The 25881-nt window shown below is 24.8% G+C and overlaps 11 protein-coding genes across 11 annotated transcripts; 8 read left to right on the top strand and 3 right to left on the bottom strand.

The window, feature by feature from the left end:
• Positions 1 to 236: 236 nt before the first annotated feature.
• Positions 237 to 2447, top strand: DICPUDRAFT_152126 (uncharacterized protein; the record flags this gene model as incomplete). The annotated part of the gene is made up of 3 exons (XM_003287890.1): positions 237 to 585; positions 1444 to 1634; positions 1713 to 2447. 3 exons carry the CDS (start codon positions 237 to 239, stop codon positions 2445 to 2447), a joined length of 1275 nt encoding a protein of 424 aa, XP_003287938.1.
• A 298-nt stretch (positions 2448 to 2745) lies between these two features.
• On the bottom strand, positions 2746 to 3338 carry DICPUDRAFT_92003 (uncharacterized protein). Its single transcript, XM_003287873.1, has 3 exons — positions 3267 to 3338; positions 3135 to 3181; positions 2746 to 3070 (listed from the first exon to the last, which is right to left on the bottom strand). Coding segments are annotated over exons 1-3 (258 nt in total). The 5' UTR covers positions 3268 to 3338; the 3' UTR covers positions 2746 to 2860.
• A 1765-nt stretch (positions 3339 to 5103) lies between these two features.
• Positions 5104 to 5917, top strand: DICPUDRAFT_78778 (uncharacterized protein; the record flags this gene model as incomplete). Its single annotated transcript, XM_003287889.1, has 3 exons — positions 5104 to 5180; positions 5276 to 5358; positions 5550 to 5917. The coding sequence occupies 3 exons, from the start codon at positions 5104 to 5106 to the stop codon at positions 5915 to 5917; spliced, it is 528 nt and encodes a 175-aa protein (XP_003287937.1).
• A 558-nt stretch (positions 5918 to 6475) lies between these two features.
• DICPUDRAFT_152122 (uncharacterized protein) lies at positions 6476 to 8438 on the top strand (the record flags this gene model as incomplete). The annotated part of the gene is made up of 2 exons (XM_003287888.1): positions 6476 to 6666; positions 6746 to 8438. 2 exons carry the CDS (start codon positions 6476 to 6478, stop codon positions 8436 to 8438), a joined length of 1884 nt encoding a protein of 627 aa, XP_003287936.1.
• A 324-nt stretch (positions 8439 to 8762) lies between these two features.
• Positions 8763 to 9333, bottom strand: DICPUDRAFT_78776 (uncharacterized protein; the record flags this gene model as incomplete). The annotated part of the gene is made up of 3 exons (XM_003287872.1): positions 8763 to 8885; positions 8974 to 9234; positions 9310 to 9333. The coding sequence occupies 3 exons, from the start codon at positions 9331 to 9333 to the stop codon at positions 8763 to 8765; spliced, it is 408 nt and encodes a 135-aa protein (XP_003287920.1).
• Positions 9334 to 10083: 750 nt separating this feature from the next.
• Positions 10084 to 11579, top strand: DICPUDRAFT_152120 (uncharacterized protein; the record flags this gene model as incomplete). Its single annotated transcript, XM_003287887.1, has 2 exons — positions 10084 to 10791; positions 10860 to 11579. The coding sequence occupies 2 exons, from the start codon at positions 10084 to 10086 to the stop codon at positions 11577 to 11579; spliced, it is 1428 nt and encodes a 475-aa protein (XP_003287935.1).
• Positions 11580 to 11767: 188 nt separating this feature from the next.
• On the top strand, positions 11768 to 14329 carry DICPUDRAFT_55124 (uncharacterized protein). Its single transcript, XM_003287886.1, has 4 exons — positions 11768 to 12046; positions 12134 to 12446; positions 12524 to 12823; positions 12888 to 14329. The coding sequence occupies exons 1-4, from the start codon at positions 11823 to 11825 to the stop codon at positions 14277 to 14279; spliced, it is 2229 nt and encodes a 742-aa protein (XP_003287934.1). The 5' UTR covers positions 11768 to 11822; the 3' UTR covers positions 14280 to 14329.
• Positions 14330 to 14614: 285 nt separating this feature from the next.
• Positions 14615 to 16042, top strand: DICPUDRAFT_33261 (tryptophanyl-tRNA synthetase; the record flags this gene model as incomplete). The annotated part of the gene is made up of 3 exons (XM_003287885.1): positions 14615 to 14829; positions 14981 to 15335; positions 15410 to 16042. The coding sequence occupies 3 exons, from the start codon at positions 14615 to 14617 to the stop codon at positions 16040 to 16042; spliced, it is 1203 nt and encodes a 400-aa protein (XP_003287933.1).
• A 566-nt stretch (positions 16043 to 16608) lies between these two features.
• On the top strand, positions 16609 to 17964 carry DICPUDRAFT_33259 (uncharacterized protein; the record flags this gene model as incomplete). Its single annotated transcript, XM_003287884.1, has 1 exon — positions 16609 to 17964. The coding sequence occupies one exon, from the start codon at positions 16609 to 16611 to the stop codon at positions 17962 to 17964; it is 1356 nt and encodes a 451-aa protein (XP_003287932.1).
• Positions 17965 to 19577: 1613 nt separating this feature from the next.
• Positions 19578 to 22114, top strand: DICPUDRAFT_78771 (uncharacterized protein; the record flags this gene model as incomplete). Its single annotated transcript, XM_003287883.1, has 3 exons — positions 19578 to 19673; positions 21174 to 21837; positions 22053 to 22114. 3 exons carry the CDS (start codon positions 19578 to 19580, stop codon positions 22112 to 22114), a joined length of 822 nt encoding a protein of 273 aa, XP_003287931.1.
• A 2106-nt stretch (positions 22115 to 24220) lies between these two features.
• DICPUDRAFT_152111 (uncharacterized protein) lies at positions 24221 to 25540 on the bottom strand (the record flags this gene model as incomplete). Its single annotated transcript, XM_003287871.1, has 1 exon — positions 24221 to 25540. One exon carries the CDS (start codon positions 25538 to 25540, stop codon positions 24221 to 24223), a length of 1320 nt encoding a protein of 439 aa, XP_003287919.1.
• Between the last annotated feature and the right edge of the window lie 341 nt (positions 25541 to 25881).

Genomic DNA, 25881 nt, shown 5'->3' with positions numbered 1-25881 from the left:
ATAATAACAATAATAATAATAATAATAATAATAATAATAATAATAATAATAATAATAATAATAATAATAATAACAATAATAACAATAATTATAATAATATTAATATTAATATTTATAATAATATTTATAATAATATTAATAATAATAATAATAATAATAATAATAATAATTTAGTGTTAACTAATAATACACCAAAATCTAGAACAAAAAAAAAAGATACTACTTTTTCATTCGAAATGTTTACTAAAGAATATGTACTATTACTTTGTTTTTTTGGCAGATACGATGAAATTAAACAAATACTTTCAACAACAGAGTGTATTATGCATTTTTTTAGGTATTCAAGAATACAGACTCCAAGGGGTATTTTTAATGAATGTTTTAAAGTTTGCTTCGAACGCCCATCCAAACAAAGAGAAAAACAACTATCCTATTTATTTTCTGATTTAATTACGGATGGTCATATACATTTATTTAAATTATTTGTCGCTCAATATCACAATGCATCAAAATTAGAAGGTAACATTGCATCATGGTTTTCAAGACAAAACATATCATATATGGTTAGAGCCAGCATCGAATACGGTCATTTAGAACTCACAAAATTTTTATTTAATTACATTCCAATGGATGGTTTTGAACATTATTTTGTTAATCCATCAATTATTCACGAAAACTTTAAAAAAAAATTTAACAAAAAAAAAAAAATTGGTTATAAAAAAAAAAATTAATCAAAAAATATAAATAAAATCAATATTTTTAGAAATCAATATATTTATTTTTTTTTTGTTTTTTTTTCAAATTTTATTTTTAAATTAAAAAAATAGGTTTTTTTTTTAATTCATTTTGTTTTTTATAAAATTTTCAAAAAACCCAAATAATCGAATTTTGACAAAACATATTTTTAATGATTTTCTATTTTTTTGAGTGATTTTTTTAAAAACTTAAAAAATCAAAATTTATTTATTTTTTATTTTATTTTTTGCATAAAATTTTTTTTTCTTTAAAATCAATGACTTGCAAATATTTTTTTAATTTTAATTTTTATCAAAAGTGAAAAAACATCAACTTTTATCTAATTTTATTATATGTTTTCGTCATCATCATAACAAAAACCAAACCAAATTTTTATTATTATAAATTATATTTCTATTCCCCTTTATGAAATGCGAGCTATGGCTTGATATTTAATATTTTTCCCAGTTGATATTAAACTGTTTTATTTTTTTAAAAATAATTTTTTGCATTTCATTTTTTTTTTTAAAAACTAAAATTTTTTTTTTTTTTTTCATTCATTTTATCAAACTAAAAACAAATAATAAATAAAATTTAAAATGTTAAGTAGGTGTTCAAATATACATTTTAATGATGATTATAATTACAATTATTGTTTTTTTAATAGCTTTGCTAAAAATTATGTTTTTTTTTTTTAAAATAATATAGCTTCTAATATGCATGTTCTCTCCAGCGTTGGTGTTTGGAATGATGAAAAAAACGCTTACATTGGCAGCATCGAACTACAAAAAGTTACATCCAATGTTGGTAAAGCCTATGAAGGTTTCCAACATATGGGTTCACAAACCTCAACCTATAACTATACTTCAAAACAATTAAGTTTTATTATTAAACAAAATGTAGGTTTTATTTAATATTCAATTATATATAATTAAATTAATATTGATAAATATAATTTTTAAAAATTTAAAATATAGGGTACTGAAAATAAATTCCTTCATTCAGTTGATACTACCACTTGGAAAGAAATTAACACATCATCAATCGGTAAAGATTACAACTATACTGGTTTAGCTTTTGACAATACCACTGATGCATTCAATTTATTTGGTACTTACACTAATGGTGATAATAATCTCCACGTTTGTAAAATCAGTCCAAGTGACCACGCCTCTAAAAATACCCACACTTTCCCAGGCGAACTCTGTTCAACATTCTTCCATTCTAAATTAAACACCTATTATGTATTCTATACCAAACCATCAAACCCAGAACAAATCTATGTTAATTCATACGATATGAAAGCCAGCCCAGTTAGTTTGGATCAAGCTTATGAAGTTAAAAATGTTGGTAAAGGTTATAAACCAATCCCATCAACCTTAAAAAATCTTGCATATATTCCAAACAAAGATTTAGTTGTTTGTAATATTAAAGTCGTATCAGATGTAAAAGAAGGTTCAGAAATTTTCCACATTTCAACTACCAACAAAACCATCACCAATTACGGCTGGAACGGCAGTGAAGGCATTTTAACACAAATCAAAACACCATTCGCTTTATTCGCAGATCTCAAATTACCAAGAATCTACCAAATCGTTCTTTATGCTGACACTTACAAATTATATACTTATAGCACATATAACAACAGATGGCAAGAAACTAAAAAATTCGGTATTGCCGTTACTTCCATTTGGGAAATTGAATCAAAATAAATAGTGTTCAATTTCAATAAAACAATAAATTTTTTATTAATTTTTTCATTAATTTTTCCTCTGTAAACTTTCAAAAGCTATAATAAAGATATATTTAAAGGTAAAAATAAAACATACGATAAAAAACAATCACATTGATAGATATATATATTTAAATAATTTTTTTTTATTTATTAGAATTTATATAAAATTTTATATGAAAATAGGATAAAAAAATAATCACCAAATATAAATATATAGGGATCATATTTATTAAAAACCATAAATTTATCAAAAGATTAAATAAAAATAAAAAGTTATTGAAATTTTTAAATTATTTTTATTCCATTAAATTGGGAGTTTAATTTTATTATCAAATTTTGTATGAATGAAATAATTTATATTGTTTATTTCATCAATTTAAAATGGAGGGTTTAGAAATTATAATTGGTACTGATTTTTAAATTGGTTAATCCTTCATTTACAATGGTAATTTTAACACCTTTATAATTATCTGAGAATTCTCCACTATCTTGAAAGTAATGACGTTTTGGTGGAAAATTAGTGGAAACAATTTGAACGGCACCTTCACCACCACCTTCAACTTCAACTTTGATAACTGTTAATTCATCTTTCAAAGTTGGCTAAAAATATGTTAGTTTATTTAAAATTAAATTATTTGAAATATAAAGAGAATATAATACCTACAATTTCACTTTTTGGTTCATTTGGTACTTGAGTCCATGGTCCTAACACTTTTATTATTTATTTCAAATGAAAAGATAAATTAATTTTTAATTTTTTTATTTTTTTTTTTTATAATTTAATTTTAATAATTACTTTTTATTTTTTTTATTATAAATATTAAAAAGAGTTTTAATTAAAATATATTTGAATGAATGAATGTTTTTTAAAAAAAATAGCTTGGTATTTATAATTAAAGTTTTTTTTTTTTTTTTTGTAATTTTTTTTTTAACGTTAATTTTTAATCCAATAAATTTTTTTTTTGATGTTAATATCATATAGAAATTGAGAGGTAGATAAAAAAAAACCACCCAAACATCTTTCAAAAAAAAAAAAAGGGGTTTGTAAATAAAAATAGGTTTTGTAGAAAAAAAAATTATGGTGTGGGTCAATAAAAAAATAAACCTCCAAAACACTTCACTAAAGTACAATCTGTTTTAAAAAAAATAAGTTTAAATTGTTAAATTAATAGGTGAGTTTTAATTTTTATCATCTTTTTATACTTGTTTAGCAAACTTAGGAAAAAAGTTATTTTTGAAAAAAATGATTGAAAAAATGAAGATAATGACAAACTTACAACTTTAAAAAAAAAAGATCAAAAAATGTTGGTAAACAGTTTATAAAAGTGCAAAATTAAAATCCCTAAAAATAACCAATAGTAATTTAATTTTAAATTCAGGTAAAAGAAGATAAAATTTACTTAAATAAAACCCATAAAAAATTGGGTTTATGAAGTGTTTGGGTAGTTTTTAAATTGTTTCACTTACAAGCAAAAAAAAAAAAGAAGATAAAATTTAATATAAAAAAAAAGGGGTTAACAGAGTGTTTTTTTGGAGATATAGTTAGTTATTGGATAAATTTTTAAAAATCAAAATCCAAAATTCCATTTTTTCTCATGTAATATAGTTTATTTTTGTATATATATATTTTCTATTTTTATTTAATAATTTATATTGTTGTAGAGAATTGTAATTTGGTTTATTTGTGTTTAAATTATTATTGGAATAAAAAAAAATAAAAAAAAATATTTATTTTTTCGATTTTTTTTTATTTTTATATTTGTGTGTGTATATATTCTATTTGAGATATTTATATTATTTATTTTATATAGTTTTGTAGATAATAATAGTTTTAATTTATTTATACTAAAATTAAATTTTAATAAATGAAGAATATTGATTTTTTTAAATAAATTGAAAAAAAAAAAAAAAAAAAAAAAAAAAAAAAAAACTAATTTATATATAAACTCTTCATTTATTATATTTTTTAAATCGTTCCATTATTTATAAATATATGTATCTTTTACTTTTGTACTCAAGAGGTTTTATTTTAAATAAAAATGATCAATTTTTTAAAATAAAAAAAAAATTAAAAAAAATTTAAATCAAATAAGTGAATATGTAAAAATGGTTTAGAATTAAAACCAACAAATTTTATTTTTATATAATTTTTAAAATATTTTTTTAGACAAATTATTTTTTTTATTATTTCGATTTTTTTTTAAAATTTTTTTTTTAAAATTATAACCATTACAATTATCAACAACTTTATAAATGAATACTATCAATAAAAGAAAGGCAATCAATGAATTAAATCAAAGTCGAGGAAAATTGTATTCCAAAAAGCTATTTACAAGTTTTTTATTGAAAAACAAACTAATAACCTCTTCTAATGATACTCCATGTTTTTAGTTGATAGTGATATGTATGCAAGACCTGAAAATAAACACTATGGAGTATCATTTGGAATTGCAGGTGAAATGAGTGATATTAGTTTTGATTTGGTAGAAGGAATTAAAGCTTGCACCCTTGATGAAACAATATAAAAATAGACCTTAGATTCAGACTCAAAAGAGAAATATATTCAAGATAATTATAAACCTCCAATTTTGTGTATACCTCGTAAACCTCATGCAAATGGTCTTTTAAGATAAATGGTTGGAACCTTTTTAGAACTTATTCATCATTTGTCATCCCCTAAAAAAAGCCCAGTATCACAATCTAAAAGAGGGTCTGTTAAAGAATTCTAATATCCTTATATTATAGAGTTTTTAAACAAGTTAGATAATGAAATTAATCACTCATGTAGTGTTGATTATGTATTAGAACGTATAAAGATCTTAAATTTCATTTAGTTGGTGATAGTGCATTTTTTTCCAAAGATAGTTTAAATCATTTTGTAAATAAAGGTTGGTTGGCAACAATTTCAGATTTCTCAATAAATATTGCAATATTAACAGATTGCTCAGAGATACATTAAAAGATTATAGGAGTTGGGCTTGATGGTTATTATAAAGTCTGTAAAATTGATGAAAGGGACGAAAAAGTTCCTACATTTAAATCAATTGCAACCACTGGTTTTAAAATCAAAATCGTGAAGTTAATCCAAGCAAAGGTTCTAATAATAGTGATGCATTGGATCTTTATAAATTAAATAATTCAACTTTAAAGAAATTATGTTTAGGTTTAGGTGTTTCAAGATCAAGTAGTAATAAGAGAATGGTTATGTTAATTTGTGGTATAGATCCATTATCTCATTCAACCAACCCAAATTCGTACTCATTATTATCAGAAGCAATTCAAAAAGATACTTTAAAATCATATTCATTGGTTAAACTCAAAAACTTACATCAAAATTTTAATTTACCAGCTCCTGCTCAATTAACATGTGAAGGTTACATTTTAGCTAAAATTTATTTTTTATTCATCTTCAAGTCCTGTATTTTAACTACTTGTCATCTTTTTTAAGCTCAATCATATATAATTTCTTTATTGTAATAAAATATATTAAAAATCCTCTTAACAATATTTATGTATTGCTCATAATACCTTTGTTTGTTTATTGTATAAATTTGCAGTTTTTATAGAGCCAATATTATTTTTTTTGGGTGTGTATATTTTTTTATTTTTCTCATTTATTTTTTTTTTTTTCTTATTTATCTATAATCACAAAATTTCACAAGGTTTGACACTTTCGATAAATGCGATTTGCGCAGTGTAAACAAAAAGTCTAAAAAAGCAAAAATAAAAAAAAAATATAAAAAAATAATTTTGTTAAAGTGTCAAAAAAATCTGTTTTTTTTTTTTTTTATTTTTTATTTATTTTTATATTTTTTTTGAATTTTATTTAAATTGTTTTTTTTTTTATAGTTATTTTTCTATTCATCCTATAAATAAAAATTAAATAATTATTGTTTTATATTTTATTTTATTTATATTGTATTATATTGTATTATATTGTAGATTATTGGTTTAAAATAACTTTTGTTTTATTTTGTCAACATATTGTAATACCGCAATAAAAAAATGTCAACAGCAACAACAGCAAATGTACCAAGAACATTAAAGATTGTTATTATTGAAGGTAAAGAGTTAAAAGGTCTCGATTCAGGTGGTGTCTCAGACTGCTTTTTAAAATTCAAATGTAACAATGTTTCTGCCAAAACTGAAGTTATTAAAAAAACAACCTCACCAATTTGGAAACATATGATTAGTGTGTAAGTATACAATTTTAAAAAATACATATAAAGTTTTATAATATATATGTTAATATTAATATAAATATTAATTAATCAGTGGGCCAGTTGAGGATAATAGTTTATTATCATTTTTTGTTATGGATTGGGAAAGAATAGGAACAAGTAGACCAATGGGTAAAGTAGAAATTCCATGTTTGGAATTAGCAGCAGGTGCAAAGAGAAATCAACATGATCAATGGTTGAGATTGGATACTAAGGGTTTTATTAGAGTTAGTTATGAATTTTCACCACCATATCCATTAGAGGTTGACCCAGCCGAACCACCACCACAATCATTTATTAACCAACCAGCAGTATACTTTAAACCAATCTATTTACCAACTTTTCAAACCGAAGTGGTTTCTACTGGCCAAACCACAGCTAAATTTATTATGCCAGGTTCCGTGTACCATAGTAGATCTTTTATTGCAGGCGAACCAGTTAATTGCTCATTGATAATTAATGTATTGGAACCAAGAATTGTAGTTAGATCTTTAAACTTAACATTTGATGGGTCAGTTACTTTTAGAGGTAAAAAGCAAAGAAAGCTTGTCAATGACTATAGAGATCTTCTTTTGGGTTATGGTGAGCTAAATAATGTTTCCGCAGCCAACAGAGGTCATTACCACAAGATTACTTTAGAACGTGGTAAACACATCTTCCCATTCCAATTCTTTTTAGACAAAACATGCAAATCAACAGTGCAAATGGTCAATGGCTATAGTGTTTCATATGGTTTATACTTTAGTGCCGATATTGTTAACCAACCAGATATTGGTCTTTATCAAGAAATTAAAGTTGTAAATTTAGAAGACACTGTTTATAAAATGACCGTATCACCAATGAATGGCTCTGCTTCAAAATCACCACTTACCGGAGGTAATATATCGATGAATGCAAAATCTGTAAAGAATAGTTTCTATCCAGGCGAAGAGATTGAATTAGAAATGGATATCAACAACACAAGCAAAAAGAAGATCAAAGCTGTCGATATTGTGCTCCAACGTTTAGACTACAGTGGCACCGATACCACTCCTCTCTATACCAATGTACTTACAATGACCAAAAAGTGTTACCCAAAAATCAAACCAAACACCCAACGTAACATGATGACTGTTATAGAGTTACCAAATAGCCAGCTTATGGTCCCATCCATTTCAGAAACTAAAATGACTAGAATCGAATACCAATTACTTGTAAATTTAGATATACCAAACTGTGTTGATCTTCGTTTGAAATTACCCGTAGTAATAGTACAACCAGACCCAAAGCTTGAATATCTTCCAAATGCCCTCACTGAAATTGGTGATATACCAAGATATATCAACAATTGGACCGTTCGTCATTTCCACAGTTGGGTTCTTTTCAAGATGCAATGTCCAGATGTTATCAAAAACAACCCAGAGTTTTACCAATACCATTTAAATGGTTTGGATTTAATGAAATTAAATAACGATACCCTTTTTAATATATTAAAAGGTGCTGGTCCCAGAACACAGGAATTAGTTAGCGATCTACAGGTTCAAATTTTCCAAATCCAAGCAGTTAGAGATTTATTAAAAGAATTACAAATTCCAAGTTTTATCGAAACCTTTGAAAAAGAATCGATTACCTTTGAAATCTTACCATATTTAACCTATAATGATATTTTATCACTAGGTTTACCAATTGGTGATGCTAAAAGATTGGAAATTAAAATTAAACAAATTAATCAACAACAACAATATTGTGATATCAACAATAAACAATAGTTTTTAAAAATTAATCAATATTGTTTCTTTCTACATAGTTTGAATAATAAACCACAGTTTCAATTTTTTTTTCAAATCTTTAAAACAAAAAAAAGACCAACTATAAAATCATTTCGAAACCTATTGTAATCCATAAAAAAATAAAAGATCTAATTTAATGACATAAATTTATAAAATACAATTAAATAAATATTTTTTTTTTTTTTCATTATTATAGTTAATAAGCTATCATTCCTTTAAACTTTGATAATTGTTCGATAGAATTATTGGATTTATAATTGTATATGTAAAAAAAAAATTATATTTATATTATTTATATTTTATTTAAAAAAAACCTTTGTTTTGTAAATATTCAAATAAACTTTTTAATTGTTCATTGGCTTGGTCAGTTTCTATTAAGGGCGAATACATTCCCAACAAAATAACACTCTCTTCAAGAGTTGGGTTCTATACATTTTTAAAAAATTAAAGAAAAATAAATCTTAATAAAAAATAATTATAACCTTAATGATTTTATACTTTGAATGATTCTTACCTTTATTTTAAATATACACCCATTTTTATATTCTACATCTAAATTTCTATAAGTACTAATTTTCGATACCATACAACGATCTGTATGTCGAAAATCATAGCTATTTCCATCAATTTGATAAGAATATTTAGGCTTGGTAACTACTCTGCTTAAATCTATAGCTTCATTTTCTTTAATTGAAATAGTTGAGAAAATAATTTTTTCATTCCTTATAAAGGTTATTCCTAAGAATCCAATTGATTCTAAATACTCTGATTTTTTCTAATATTAAAAAATATTAATATTAAAAAATATTAATATTAAAAAAAATTTATAAATAGATAAATATATACTTACTTTTAATGTACTACTTAATGACATATTTTATATATTAATTATTTTTTGGATTGAATTAAAAAATTGTGTGTGTGATTTATATAAAAATTATTTCCATTTTATTTCTTTTCTTTAATTTTTATCAAAATGTAATATATCTTTTTTTAAAAAAAAAAAAAAAAAATTTATTTTTTTATTTAAATATTTTTTTTTAAAGGTGATTATTCAATAACAGGTAAAATTTATATAATGAATAATTTTTTTATTGTAATTTTTTTATTTTAATTTATTTATATGAAGATATCTTTTTTATTATTATAATGAAGTATATATTGATATTTGATTAAGAGATAATTCTCTATCAGATATCATAGATATACGACAAAAATGAAAATAATTTTTTTTTTTTTTGATTTTTTTTTTTTTAAATAAAAAATTAATACATACATCTTATGCAACCATCTTAATTTTTTTTTTATTTTTTTATTTTTTTTTTTTTTTTTTTTAATTTATTTTTTTAATTTATTTTTTAATTTTTTTTTTTTTTTTGTGCAATAATTCATTTTATTTTCATTACAATTTCTATTTATGAATATTTTTTTTCTGTGGTATTTATTTTATAAATAATAATAGTTTTAAATTAACAAAATAAATAAATTTATAAATTAATAAATTAATAAATAAATAAATAAATAAATTAATAAATAAATAAATAAATAAATAAATAAATAAATAAATAAATAAATAAATAAATAATAGTTTAATAATTTAATAATTAAGAAAAATAAAAAAGAAATGAGTGGATTCGTTAATGATTTATCTCAACTTCAAAAAAATGAATTAATCAAATTTAATGAATATTTAGATGAAAATATTGAGCAAATTAAAAAAGATATCGAATCTAAATTAAATACACCATCATCACCAACTACAACATCCACACCACCAGAATCAACAACTACAACTACAACTACAACAACAACAACTACTACAAATCAAATTAGTGAATTAAAAATTTGGTCAGTTAATTTAGAAAAACTATCAAATCAAAGAGATATTGTTTTATTAAAATTTTTAAGAGCTAGAGATTTCAAATTGGATGCAGCTAAACAAATGTTAATAAACTCACTTGCATGGAGAAAACAGTTTAATGTCGAAAATATTTTAAATGAAGAGTTTCCAGAATACTACAAGGAGATTGGTGAAATTTGGACCAAACCAGATATCGACGGTAGACCAATTATGGTAAATTATTATCACAAGATCAATCCTGATGTCGTATTTAAAGATGGCGTTAGCCAATTTGTCCGTTGGAAAGTTCAGCAGATGGAAAGAGCAATTCACGATACCCTCATACCATCGAATTGGTCAATAGAAGATTTAGTTGTCATTCACGATTACAAAGATGTTTCAATCTTTAGAACAGATTCAAGAATAAAACAAGCATCTAATCAAACTATTACTGCATTACAAGATAACTATCCAGAGTTACTTGCTAAAAAGGTATGATTTAAAAATAATTAGATTATCTAATTTTATATATTAATATTTTTTTTATTTTTCCAAATTAGTTTTTCATTAATATTCCATGGATTTTAGAAAAACTAGTATCTGCTTTCAGTATGCTAACTAGTGAAAGAACAAGAAGCAAATTCATTATTTGCTCAGGTACCTATAGAGAAAAACTATTAAAGTTTGTCGATGTCGATAATATTCCACAAAGATTAGGTGGCTTTGAAGATAATAGTATACAAATTCAAGTTGTTAAAATCGAATCACAAAAGAACCATATTATTGACTTGGGAAAGTTGGACTCTGATAAAACTATTGAATGGGAATTTACATCCAAAGTTTTCCAAAAGGATTTATCAGCCAATATTATTTCTTCAATTAATGGTAGTGGCAGTAGCAATAATATTACAATTGAAGGAACCTCACCCTCACCCTCACCCTCATCCCCCTCATCCCCATCATCCCCATCAAACATTTCCAACAATATTCTACTTGCCATTAAACCAAAAGAATTTAACAGTGGTTCAATTCAAATCGAAGATGATGGTTATTATAAATTCAGCTTAAAGAATCATTTTAACGAACCTGTTGAAATTCATTATCGTGTTTGCACCAAATCTAGATTAACTCAATCTGTAAATTTAATTTCAAAAGATTTAGAAAACACCAAAATCGAAAAAGACAATCAAATCATAAATCAATTGGAAAAAGAGGACCAAGAAAAACTAGATAATCAAGAAAAAGAAAAATTGGACAATGATCATGTTGCTTTAATTTAATTCAATAAAATTCAATAAATAATATCCATTTAGAGGACTAATATTAAAATCGAATTATAGTAATAATTTTAATTGAGTATTTTTTTTTTTTAACGAATTTAATTTTTTTTTTTTCTTTTTTTTAATTTTTTTTGATTTTTTTTTTTTTTTTTTTTCAAATTTTTTCATTTTTTTTTTCATTTATATAATTTTTATTTTATTTTTAAATTATTCTAAATTTAAAAAAAAGGATCTCTATTAAGAATGTCATTTAATAATAATAACTTCAGAGGACAATCTAGAGGCAATAGAGGAAACTTTAATAGAGATTCGGAAGATGATTTCAAATCAAAACTTACATCACTCATTGTTAGAATTGGTGATAAAGCTACAAGTAGTTTAGAATCAAATATTGAAGCATTAGCTAATGCATTATTAGCTGATATTCCAAAGCATGGTACTTTAATTCAAGATATTTTATTCAAATGGTAAATATATATATAGTATTAAATTACTAAAAATTAAAAATATTTTTACTTATATTTATTTATTAACTTTTTTTTTCATTAAACTAGTATTTCACAATTAACTTATAAAGCACCAGTTTATGGTACATTAGTTGGTTTAATTAATGCTAAAAATTTTGAATTTGGCAAAGAAATTGTTTGTAGACTTGTAGATGAAATTTTAAGTGCATTAAATAAAAAGAAATTCATCCAAGTTAAACTTTTAATTAAATTTATACCAGAACTTGTAAATGCAAATGTTTTAAGTGTTCAATCAATTTTCGAACTCTATGAATCATTATTATCAATTCTCAATACATCAAGTTATACTCAAAATAAAGCTGATTTCTTTGTTTATTTAGTTTTATTAACCATTCCACACGTATGTATTAATTTATTTCAAAAAGTGTTTTTATTAATAAAAAAAATCGATTACTAATGTTTAATTTTTACTTTTAGATTGGCGAACTTTTATCAAAAAATCATTTTGGTCAAATAAGTGCAGTTATCGAAGAATGTGAATCATATGTAGAATCAAGATCAACTAGTGATAAGAAATTTTATCAATCATATAATAATGGTCTAAGTGATGATAAATTAGAAACCCTCTTTAAACAAATTAAAAATCTTAAAAATGATCCAGAAAATCCTTGGGTTGTTAATTCAATTTTAAAACCATGGAAGAACTTTACCGAACAATTACTAAACCCTGAAGTTCAACAACATATTTTACCAACAATTAATTTTACAGATGACGATGTATGTTTTAAAACTTTTAAATACCAATTTTTTAAAATAACTAATTTTTTTATTTTTTCTTTAGTCAATCGAATATCCACAAAATTTAAATAAACCATTATTCAGATTATTTAATGAAGATCAATATATATCAATTGAAAAATCAATCGTTCAAGAATATATTTTAGATATTTTATACTTTTTCAACTCTGATCACAAAGAAGCAGCTAAATTTATTTATTCATTACCAGTGCAATTCGAAATCGATGATGTTGTAGTTGAAACATTATTTGGGGAAATGTTTTTATTACCAGAACCAACCTTCAAAGTTATCTATTACAGTGTAATATTCATCGATTTCTTCAAATCACAACCATCAGTTATTCCAGTATTTGCCTATGCTATCAATTTACTTTTCGAAAACATCGACAAATTAGATTTTGAAATTATGGATCGTTTCGCTTTAGCATTTGCTCATCATCTTAGCAACTTTGATTACAAATGGATTTGGAGTGATTGGGCACAAGCACTTCAACCAATTAACCCAGAGAACCCACCAATGGTCGAAGGTGCCACAATAGAAGATTTAATTAAATTACAAAACCTCAAGATTATCTTTATTAAACGTGTAATTCAATCACTTTGCCGTCTTTCATATTTAGATAAAATCAAACAAAACTTACCAGCTGACTACCATCAATACCTTCCACCAGCTCCAAATCCAAACTTTAAATTCCTTTCATCTGAAAACCCAGAAGAAGAAAATAAAGAGTTGGTTAGTCAATCACATAAACTTTTACTCTCATTCAAAACTAAAGAGCCATTAGAAAATTTAATTCAAACTTTCTCTGCCATTCCATCAAGCATCAATTGTGTCGAGCTTTTAACTAAATGTATTCTTCAAATTGGTTCCACTAGTTTTTCCCATTTAACCTATGCAATCGAAAGATATCTCACCCTCTTTAAAACAGTATTAAAATCTCAAGATGATCGTCAAGAATGTCTTCGTTCAATCTTTGAATTTTGGAAATATTCACAACAACACATTGTTATTGTAGTCGATAAATTTATCACCTTCAAAATCATCTATCCTATCGATACTGTCACTTGGTTCATGAAACCCGAAAACATCAGTCGTTTCATTACCGAATCTTTCACCTGGGAAATCCTTCACAACTCGATCCAAAAGACCATTATCGTCATTGAAACTCTTTCTTTAGACCTCGAAGAAAATCAAAGTGAAGAAAAAGAATTTAAATTAAATACCTCAATCAGCGAACAACAATTATTACTCTCTGAATTAATTAAAGGTATTGGCTCGATACTTTCAAACGATAAAAATTCTCTCAATGACTCTTCAAAACTTTTAATTGCTGGTCAATTAAAATCTATCACAAGAAAATACTTTACCCAAATTAAACCAGTTTTACAATCACAACCACAATTATCAAATATTATTAATCAATTTACCCAATAATAATAAAAATCATAAATAAAAAAATAAAAGAAATCTAAATATTTTTTTTTAAAAAAAACACCCACTTTTTAAGAATTTTCTCTTAAAATTAAAGTATTTATTATACTAAAGTTTAATTTTAATTTTAATTTTAATTTTCTTCGTTTTTTTTAATTTTAATATAATTTTTTTTTTTTTTTTTTTATTCCACAATAAAAACTATTTTTTTTTTTTTTTTTTTTTAATTTTTTTATTTTTTATTTTTAATTTTTTTTTTTTTGATATTTTATTTTATTTCATTTTTTTTTAAAATTTTATTAATAAACATTGTGTTTTATTTATAAAATATTATAATAATGACTGATACAAATACTACACCATCAACTGAAACTAAAGAACAAATTGTTACACCATGGGAAGTTGAAGCTAGTGCAGGTGGTGTCGATTACGATAAACTCGTTAATCAATTCGGATCAACTAGAATCAGCGAAGAACTTATCGCTCGTTTTGAAAGAGTCACCGGTAAAAAAGCTCACCACTTTTTACGTAGAGGAATCTTTTTTTCACATAGGTAAATTTCAAATAAAATAGAAATAGTATATGAATATTATTTGGAATGAATAATATTTATTAATAATACCAATAAACTACAAGATAATTATCATAACATTATAATGTAAGCTTTAGAGTATTAATATTTATTTATTTATCAACTTATTTAGAGACTTAAAAGAAATTTTAGATCATCACGAAGCAGGTAAAAAATGGTATTTATATACAGGTCGTGGTCCATCATCAGGTTCATTACATTTTGGTCATTTATTACCATTCTTATTCACAAAATACCTTCAAGATGCTTTCAATGTACCATTAGTTGTTCAAATGACAAATGATGAAAAATTCTTATGGAAAGGTATTACCATTGAGGAATCAATTGAATATACCCACAACAATGTTAAAGATATTATCGCTTTAGGTTTTGATGTTCAAAAAACTTTTATTTTCTCAAATTTAGATTACATTCAATATCTTTATCCAAATGCTATTAAAATTTCAAGATGTGTTAATTTAAATCAAGTAAATTTCAAATATTATTTTAGATTTTAATTTTTATTCATTTACTAATTTTTATCATATTTTTTTTTATATAGATTAAAAATATTTTTGGTTTCCAAGATAGTGATGCAGTCGGTAAATTTACTTTCCCACCAATTCAAGCTGCACCATGTTTCCCAGATTCATTCCCACATATATTTGATCCAAAAGATCCAGAAATTAAAGCCGTACGTTGTTTAATTCCATGTGCTATCGATCAAGATCCATACTTTAGAATGACTCGTGATGTTGCACAACGTTTAGGTTACAACAAACCATCATTAATTCACTCTAAATTTTTCCCAGCACTTCAAGGTCACAACACTAAAATGTCAGCATCAGATTTAAATTCAGCAGTTTATCTCAGCGATACACCACAACAAGTTAAAGATAAAATTAAAAAACACGCCTTCTCTGGTGGTGGTGCTACTAAAGAAGATCAAGAAAAATATGGTGCCAATTTATCCGTAGATATCACTTATGAATACTTAACATTCCTTTTAGAAGATGACGATCAATTAAAAGAAATTGCAGAAAAATACTCAACAGGTAAAATGTTAACTGGAGAAATTAAACAAATTTTAATTGACATTATGGTTAAAATCATCGCCAGACACAAAGAAGCTAGATCTAAAGTTACCGATGAAGTTTTAAATTCATTTATGTCAATTCGTAAATTAAATTTTTAGAAAAAAAAAAAAATAAATAAAAAAAGGGTAACATTTAAAATAATAAATAAAAACAACTTAATATTAAATAATATTATATTTTATTTTATTTAATACAAAATAAAATATGGGTATTAAAATATTTTTCTTTTATATTTTTTTATTTGAATCAGATTGATTTTTATGATTGATTATATGAATATAAAATTAGGTTTTGGGGTATTTTTTTGGTACTCGAGAGGATACAGCCAAATTACAATTTAATAGAGTTTTTATAGCAAAAAATCAATGATAAAGAGCAATTTACAAAATATCAAATATCCAAGAAAAAAAAAAAAATAAAAAAAAAATAAAAAAAAAATAATTTTTTGAGATTCCTGTGTGATTTTTTTTAAATAAAAGAATGAAGGGTTTAATATCAATCAATGATATAGATAATTATTTTTTTATTTTTTTTTTTTTATTTTTTTTTTTTTTTAAATATTTATAGTTTAAAATTTTTTTTTTTTTTTTTTAACAAATTTTTTAGTATATATAATAATAATCTTTACTTTATTATTAGATGATAATAGTTTTTTGTATATAAAATGTTAAAAAAATATTCGTGGGTCGAAATTTCAAAACATAATAATGAGAGTGACTGTTGGGTAGTTGTTAATGGTATTGTTTATGATGTTACTAAATGGTTACCTTGTCATCCAGGTGGTAAAGATGCTATTTTACTATCTGCTGGTAATGATATAACTAATTTGTTTGAATCATACCATCCATTTACAAACACACCCAATAGTTATTTAAAACAATATGAAATTGGTGAAATCTCAGTATATGAGCACCCAAAATTTGTAGAAAAGAGTAAATTTTATTCAGTGTTAAAGGAAAGAGTAAGAAAGCATTTTAAAGATACCAATCAAGATCCAAAAATTTCAATAGGTATTTTATCTCGTTTAGCTTTAGTATATCTTTTGATATTTGTTTTTTATTATTTTGCACATTTATACAGCACAAATTTCTTTTTCAATTGTATAATGTCATTTTGTTTTTCTATTAGCATGTCCTTATTGTCTCTTCATATGATGCACGATAGTTGCCATTTTGCTCTTACCCACAGCCCCATATTGTGGAAGCTCTTTGGTGCTACTTATGACTTATTTGTCGGTGCTTCTTTCTTTTATTGGTCAAACCAACATGTTGTGGGCCATCATGTTTATACTAATATTAGAAATGCTGATCCAGATATCGGGGACAGTGAAGTCGAGTTTAGAATTGTAACACCATATCAGCACCGTTATTCTATTTACCGTTTTCAACATATATATGCACCTCTTCTCTATGGTTTATACTCGATAAAATACCGTTTGTGTGACTATACAGCTTTTATTGATGGTTATATAGGAAGAATACGTTGTAAGAGACCCACTAGTTTCGATATAGGAGCATTTATAATTGGAAAAATATTTTTCCTTTATACTAGATTTTATTTACCTCTTCAAATTCATAGTTTTTCAAATTATATTGTTTATTTCTTTATTGCGGAGTATTTCTTTGGGGCATATTTATCATTTGGTTTTCAAGTAAGCCACTCTGCAGATGAATTAAAAATTTCCGCCACACCAAGATTACCAGAAGAACAGGTAGAAATAGGGGAAGATTGGGCTATTCATCAACTTAAAACCACATTAGATTATGGTGCAGATTCATTACTATGCCATTTTTTCTCTGGAGGTGTAAATTTGCAGGTAATCCATCACTTATTCCCTTCTTTAAATCAAGAGTATTATCCACAAATTGTTCCAATAGTGGAGCAGCTCTGTAAAGAATTCAATCTAAAGTATAACTATAAAGATACTTTCACAGAAGCATTAGTTTCTCATATTAAATTTTTATATAAAATGGGGAATGATCCAAATTATATTCGTAAACCCTATACAAAAAACGATTAAACTTAATAAATAAAATTTTATTTGTAATATATTTCCAAATTAAAATTAATAAAAATTTAATAAAACCAAAAATCATTGTTAATTGTATTACCTATTTATTGCTTTTACAAATAAGTCAATAATTAATCCTTCAACACAATTTTTTTTTTAATAGTGGAGATAATTTTTAATGATAAATAATCCAACATTCATTTTTATATTTGAAATTTGATTAAAGTTATTAGTTTTTTTATAGTTAGAGTTGCTGATTTTGTTTTAACTGCTAAACACGAATTTTTGACTTACCCCTTCAATAAGAATGGCCCAAAGGTTAACACGACTTTTATTAATTTATTTTTAAAAGAATTTTTAGTAATTTAATTTTGATTATTTAATTTTAGTTATTTAATTTTTATTTGTAATTCATCGATAAAGTTCTGTAGCTTTCCAGGTGTATAGGTTTTTTACCCTAAATTTATCTGAATTCCATATCTTGCTGAAGAGTTCCAGAGACGAACAGATTTTCGAACCTTGTAATAAAATGCATTATGCACAACTAAGGCGTGAGGTGACCAACTAGCAAAAGGGAAATTTCTTAATTTATACTATTAATTTCAACTCCTAATTTAAAATTTCAAACCTAATGAGATCTTAAACTAGCACCTGTAATGATACCTCATAAAGATAATGAAAGTTTTCAAATAATAATTCTTAAAATAGTAATAAGAAGTTTTATAATAATATCTCTTAAAATAGTAATAATAAGTTTTATAATAATATCTCTTAAAATAGTAATAATTTTCCATTTATAATATATTTAGTTGAAACTGTCACATGTTTAACATATATATACATTCATGTCAACTTGTTTATGATAGTATAAATACTTCAGTAATAATTCTTTATTAATGACTTATATATTAAATATTAACTTCTAATAACAATAACAATTAATAATATAATAACTAAAATACTTAAATAAAGGTTTCTAAACTATATTTCTATTATAACTATATTTCTTTATTAAACTTAGTAATATTCCTGTAACTCCGAGTGGAGCTCTAACTGTAACCATCTTTCAGATAGGGGTTCCATCACAATTGGCGACAACTGCTCAAAAAAAAAGGAAAGGATTAGACAGCTTCTAGAAAAAAGAAAAGAGATAAAGGCTAAGGGTTAGACAGCTGCTCAAAAAAAAAAAGGAAAGGATTAGACAGCTTCTAGAAAAAAGGAAAGAGAAATAAGTCTTTATAGGGTTCGACAGCTTCTAAAAAAGGAAAGGGATAAAAGCTAAGGGTTAAACAACTAAAAGGAAAGGAATAAAAGCTAAGAGTTAAACAACTGCATAAAAAGGATAGAGAAATTAGGGTCTTATAGGGTTCAACAGCTGCATAAAAAGAAAAGGATAGGTCTTTATAGGGTTTACAGCTGCATAAAATAGAAAAAAGCTACAGAAATTAGGTCTGCATAGAGTTAGAAACAGAGGTACTGCTCCAATAAGTTAATTTTCAAGGATAGAAAAAGGGAAAAGTATTAGTGAAAGATTGTTATTAAGCATTTTTAAAAGTATTATTAGATTTTAAGTATATTGGCTCGAATAGATAGTTCTTAAAGCAAATAAAGAAGATAGTAAAATGGTTAAAGGTGGTCAAATCATATTTACAGGATTATCAGATAGTATTTCATTTGCTGATTTAAATGTTGGTTTCGAATTAAAATATCCTACGAATGTATTAAGAACTAAAACCAATCTCATAAAGTTATTAGCCGGTCCAGCATTAAATTATATTTTAAGGCTTCCAAGGACAGATACCGTAGATCAATGTATTGAAAAGTTAGGTATGGTTTATGGTAGAATAGAAAAAGCCCCATTACAAGATTTCTTTGATATCCGAAGTATTCAGTTCAACAATCTCGAAGAATTAATAACTGAATTCAATATGCGTTTAAGTATGGTAAATGGGTTAGATGAAAGTACAGTTGTACAAACTTTTAGAGATGCATGTGGTCCAAAACTAGGCATAGAGTTATGTAAAAAAGGTGCAACAACGATAAATGAGAGTTATATGCAAGCAAGAATTATAGAAAATGGTATTTTACGATTTGGAAAATCATTATATCTTAGACAGTATGTTTCTATGAAATCAATCCCACAATATGATTTTATATATAGCCCAAATACAACAAAGACTCCAGCAACAAATCACGTAATATCAACCCCAGTAACAAATCACGTAATATCAACTCCAGCACCAGTACAGAGAAATTTAACAGAGTCACCACAATCACCATATGTCCCAAGACCAGATTTTAATGTCAATAGTATAAAGAGTAGCCAAAAACAAGAGCTTCTGTTTAAGCATAATAATAAAAGGAATATAAAATGTTATAGTTGTCAAAAACTAGGTCATTATGCAAGTGAGTGTAGATCAAAAAAGAAAAATCATAATCAAATAAAGCATGAAGTAAATATGATTAAAGAAGGTGATCCAATTAATGTCATCACTCAAGAACAAGAAGTACCACCAGAAGTAAAGAAAGAAACAGCAATAGTATCCAAGTTAACTCCAAGATCAGAAAGAAATAAAAAGAATATCCACACAAATTTATCTGTTAATGGTAAATTAATTAGAGGAATGTTAGATACAGGTGCATTTATTAGCACAATGTGGAAGTCATTAGCTGAAAAAGCAAGTTTAAAGATTGAAGGTCCAAATAAAGATAACGCAATTTCCGGTACAGGTCATTCAATAAAGATTTTGGGTATTACAACAGCAACAGTTAAGTTGGGTGAAGTAGAAAGAACAGTAGAGTTCAAGATTGTCAAGGATAATGCATTAACTTCAGATTGTATTTATGGAATGAATTTAATTAATTCATTGAAGTTATGTATTGAACCTTGGAATGGCTATATTTATAGTCACGGAAACAAGAATAATAAATCGAAATTATATGAATTTAAATCCGATTCAAATGTTAGAGTATCAAGAATTTCGGACGAACAATTTGCAACAATTAAAGTAGAGCGTGTTAAAGAAATCATAAAAGAAAATGGATGTAATTTGAAGTCAGAACTAGTACAGCCAGATATTTTAAGCAATAAAGCTAAGATAGAAATTAGAGACTCAGAAAAAGTTACAAGCAAGTCACCATCTCATAAAGAAGTTATTGAAAGAAAAATCAAACAAAGTATGGATATCGATAATATAAAACCATCATTGTGTACTCAGTTTGGTGTTCCATTCAAGTCAAAGTTTAAAGGTGAACCATTTGAACACGTAGAATTTAGCAAAAATACAGTATGCGAAAATCTTATTAAGGTAAACGATAAGATTGCACCCGAAAAGATTCAACCACAGTTACTTAGTGAAGTTGAAGAAAAGACAAATATTATAAAAAAAGAAAAATGTGTTTTACATGAATCATTTGCCACAATACAAGAGGAAATGAAGAAGTTAAGTGAAATTAAAGAATTAGAAGATAGTGAAAATCAATTTGAAGTAAACAAGTATATTAAATTGCTAGATCCAGAACTAGAAAGTCATTGTTTAGTTTTACAATTAGAATTTTGTTTATTGATTGACAATATTTTATTATGTAATCGCAAATGTATAACTTCAAGTAGAGAATCAAAGTTATCATCAATTAGAAATAGGATTATGAGAGCAATTTGGTTTGAAAGAGATAATTTAGAGAAAGAGAAAGAATGTCAGATAAGATATTATTTTCAAATATATACAAGGAATAAAGAAGGAAATCAAGTAAATGTATATATCAATAATTCAATGAGAGAATTAGGTCCAAAAGAATTTTCTAAAGCAAGAATAGGTCTATTTTTAGTGTTAAAAAAGGTCGTTAAAGGTTTGATGTTCAAGATAAAGTTCAAAGATGGAAGTAAAGTAAACCCGAACATCAGTGTCAATCGTTTTAAAAAAATTCTGAAGGGGGGTTATGTAATGATACCTCATAAAGATAATGAAAGTTTTCAAATAATAATTCTTAAAATAGTAATAAGAAGTTTTATAATAATATCTCTTAAAATAGTAATAATAAGTTTTATAATAATATCTCTTAAAATAGTAATAATTTTCCATTTATAATATATTTAGTTGAAACTGTCACATGTTTAACATATATATACATTCATGTCAACTTGTTTATGATAGTATAAATACTTCAGTAATAATTCTTTATTAATGACTTATATATTAAATATTAACTTCTAATAACAATAACAATTAATAATATAATAACTAAAATACTTAAATAAAGGTTTCTAAACTATATTTCTATTATAACTATATTTCTTTATTAAACTTAGTAATATTCCTGTAACTCCGAGTGGAGCTCTAACTGTAACCATCTTTCAGATAGGGGTTCCATCACACACCTTTCATCCAATTCCTCATTGGTGTAGTCGGTAACACTCTAGTCTTTCACACTGGTACCTCGGGTTCGATTCCCGAATGGGGAGCTTTTAATTGATATTTATCTTTCCGGTGATAACTTTGTATTCTATTTTTGGTAAATCGTCATCCCATCTATCCCTTTTTGCCGTCACTTTAGATAGGGCCTCTTTAATCGTTTTATTCATTCTTTCCGACGACCATCTGATCGTGGATGACATGGAGCTGTTAACAATTGATAACGGTACACCACTAAAAATACATTATCCACTAAAAACTTTGCTGCTTCCACTGCTGTTTTGTTGCCTCTACCCATAATGAAACCATTATCTAATTCTTGTGTATATAGTGTTTTGATTTAAATAATATTTTTTAATTGATTTTAAATAATCATTTTTTTGTGTGAGTTTCATTGTATAATAATTTCTCTCAAATTCTTTTTTTTTTTATTTTTTATTTATTAAAATATTATTTGAATAATTAAATTGAATAATTAAATTGAATAATTAAATTGAACAATTATAGTTTCTTTAGGAATGAATATTAAAATAAATATTTATAGTTATTATACTTTCCTTAAAGTGGACTTTTAGATTAAATTTAATTATAAAAACTATTATTATAGATCTAAATGGCTATATTAGTTAAAAATAATTATTATTATAATTTTTAATAATGATGTTCGCAATTCCTTTGTAGAAATTTGGTGTTGTTGATGTTGAAAGGTTGTTGTTGTTGAATTTGTTGAATTGTTTATTTATTGGAACAGTATATTTGATAGAGGTTCGAATATTTGGTGAAGTTTGTTGTGGGTAGGTGTTATTGTTTCTATTTTTGCTGATTAAACCATATTGTTTTTGTTATAATTGTTATTTTTTTTTATTTTTGTTTTTGTTGGTCGGTAATCTATTCTCAAAAAAACCCTATGTAAAACCGAGGACACAACAAAATGAGAGATATAAAATTATGCAAAAATAGGAAAAAGATAAAAAATTAAAAAAAATTTAAAAAAAATAAAATATTTTTTCAAAATAAAATCATTTTAGTTTATAAAAATTTAAATAAAAAAATTGAGGCAAAGGATCAAATTATACAGAAATATTAAAAGGTATAAAGATATAATAGAAAGTTTAGAATGTAAACTAAACCATTACAGGAGAGAAAATGAAGAAATCAAATATATCAATTGCAAAAAACTATTATTCAAATGATTCAAAACAAATCACATATTTTAGAGATGGAATTCAACAATTATAAAATCAAAGAAGAAGAAGAAATTAAGAGGCTTGGTGAATCGAATAACGAAATTATTGAAACTGGTCACAGCAAAATAAGTGATCTTATGATGGAAATTGATTTACTCAAAGAGTCAGGTGCGGGCCAATGTAAGCAATACGAATCAAAATATTTCATTAAAAAAAAAAAATACACATATAAATAAATATCTATAGATATAACTAAATAATTTCCTTTATGAAATTCAGGATCTTTCTTTTAATAATTATTTTTTGATTTGTTTGTCTATATAACATTTTGTTAATAAATAAATTTTACACCTAAAAAAATTCCATACATATTTATATATAAATAAAATTATATTTTTTTATTTTTTTATTTTTTTTTGATTAAATTTTTATGTATTTAGTCTTTGACACACAACACCTCAGCTTTAAAATATTATCAACTCAGTAATTAATACACATTAATTAATACACATAAATATTTCTATTTAAATTAAAAAATTAAAAAATAATATAGAAATAAATCATTAAACCTTAATAATGTAAAAATTAAAAAAAAATAATGTATCATTAAAAATAATCTTAGTTTTAAAAAAAAAAAAAATGGGGTAAAAAAGTTTTAACTTTATTTTAAAATGGTTGGAATAATGATGGATTATAATGATCGATAATGAAATTTGATAGCTGGTTCATGAAGAATACAAAATGATCACCATCTACCATTGTACTCATCATTGAGTCTAAAACAATCCATCTTTCAATGCCACCTCTTTTATATAATTTGAAGCAATATTCGAATGGGAAATGCTCGATATTGACTTTACCAGATTCGATGAGAGAGTTCCAATAAGATTTGAAAAGCTTTTCCTCATTTGCTCTTCTAAATTCTACATTGTTGCAATTACTGATTATGAATTGAGCTACATCAGCGAATGGACAATTGATACCGATTTCAGACCAATCCAAGAGGTAGAATGTCTTTTCTGGAACTCCACTAACTGATTTATATTGAAGATTTGGGACCATAACATTACCAGCATGAAAATCACCATGTGTTAAAGTGAATGAAGTCTTTGGGTTACTGATATCGATTCTTTTTAATTGGTTTTCCCAAGTGTAATAATTTGAATAAAACTCTTCAACCACCTTGATTAATAGGTCTGAATTATTAATTGAATCTTTCAATGCAGCAATCTTTGGTAAAGCTATGTTTTTCCATGTGGATACCAAATACTCTTTACTTTCCATCCACTTTTCTTTACCCTCTCCATTATAAACATTGAAATTCTTCAACCAGGTCATATCCACTCCATCAGAATTCTTTTCTTTTAGTATACTGCTATCCCTAAAATACTCGATATGAAGCTTTGAAGTTTCTAAAAAGCAATCTTCAAAAATCTTGTATGGATCGTACAATGATAAGTTAAAATCTTGTGGGAGACCCCAACATTGGTTACCTAAAGCTTTACATGCGGTAATGTATTTCTTTTGGAACGAGGTTTGCTCATCTTGCTTTTCAAATTCTTTAATTTCCTCATTTGTAAGTTCTGAAAGATCTTGCATGATGATTGCAAATGAGCCTGATGGAGTCTTATTTCTATAATAAGTCTTTGGAACGAAACTATACATCATTTTACCATGAGAGTTCATTAATTCTCTATAGTTATAAAAATCAACTTCTCTATGTGAATGTTTAAGTGCTGATAATTTCTTTTCATCACATAACTCTGCAACAAAGCATTTGAAAATAACTGAATTTGGTCTTGATGATTGTCCTTTATTATCGTTATTCCATTTCAATGATAATTTGATAATATATCCAACAAACCCCCCTTCTAATGGATTTCCACATGTAAATTCTATAATTTTTGATGAACTGTCATTAGAATCTTTGATAACTGAGTTTAAAAAATCCAATGTTATCTCTTCTTTACTAATAACTCCTGTCATTTTATTATTATTTATTGTTTTAAAAAAAAAAATGAAATTTAAAAAAAAAAAAAAGTTTTTTATATTTTTTTTTTGTTTTTATTACTTTTTTCTCAACATTCGTCTTTTATTTCTTTTTGGTTTAAATAATAATATTTTATCGTAATAACCGTCCAAAGAGTAAAAACATTATAATAAAAACCCTCCTTTTTGCTAAAAAATAAATAAAAAACATATCTCGTATATTCTTTCTTTTAATTTTATCAAAAAATAAAATAATTATAATAATCTATATTGTTGCATATATTAAAATATTTTAGGAAGCAAAAGACATACGATTATTGGTTAATAAAAGAAAAAAA

The sequence above is a fragment of the Dictyostelium purpureum genome, assembly GCF_000190715.1.
Source record: "Dictyostelium purpureum unplaced genomic scaffold DICPUscaffold_116, whole genome shotgun sequence".
NCBI classification, from domain to species: domain Eukaryota; phylum Evosea; class Eumycetozoa; order Dictyosteliales; family Dictyosteliaceae; genus Dictyostelium; species Dictyostelium purpureum.
Note: the sequence above shows the minus strand (reverse complement) of the source record. Positions and strands in the feature narration are given on the sequence as shown.

Excerpts from the sequence above, each read along its gene's own strand:
- DICPUDRAFT_92003 (XM_003287873.1), bottom strand. Across the intron at positions 3,071-3,134 it reads ATGAACCAAAAAGTGAAATT|CCAACTTTGAAAGATGAATT; the intron begins GTAGGTATTATA and ends ACATATTTTTAG.
- DICPUDRAFT_55124 (XM_003287886.1), top strand. The coding sequence starts at position 11,823 with ATGTCATTTAATAATAATAACTTCAGAGGACAATCTAGAGGCAATAGA. Across the intron at positions 12,047-12,133 it reads CAAGATATTTTATTCAAATG|TATTTCACAATTAACTTATA; the intron begins GTAAATATATAT and ends TCATTAAACTAG. Across the intron at positions 12,824-12,887 it reads TTAATTTTACAGATGACGAT|TCAATCGAATATCCACAAAA; the intron begins GTATGTTTTAAA and ends TTTTTTCTTTAG.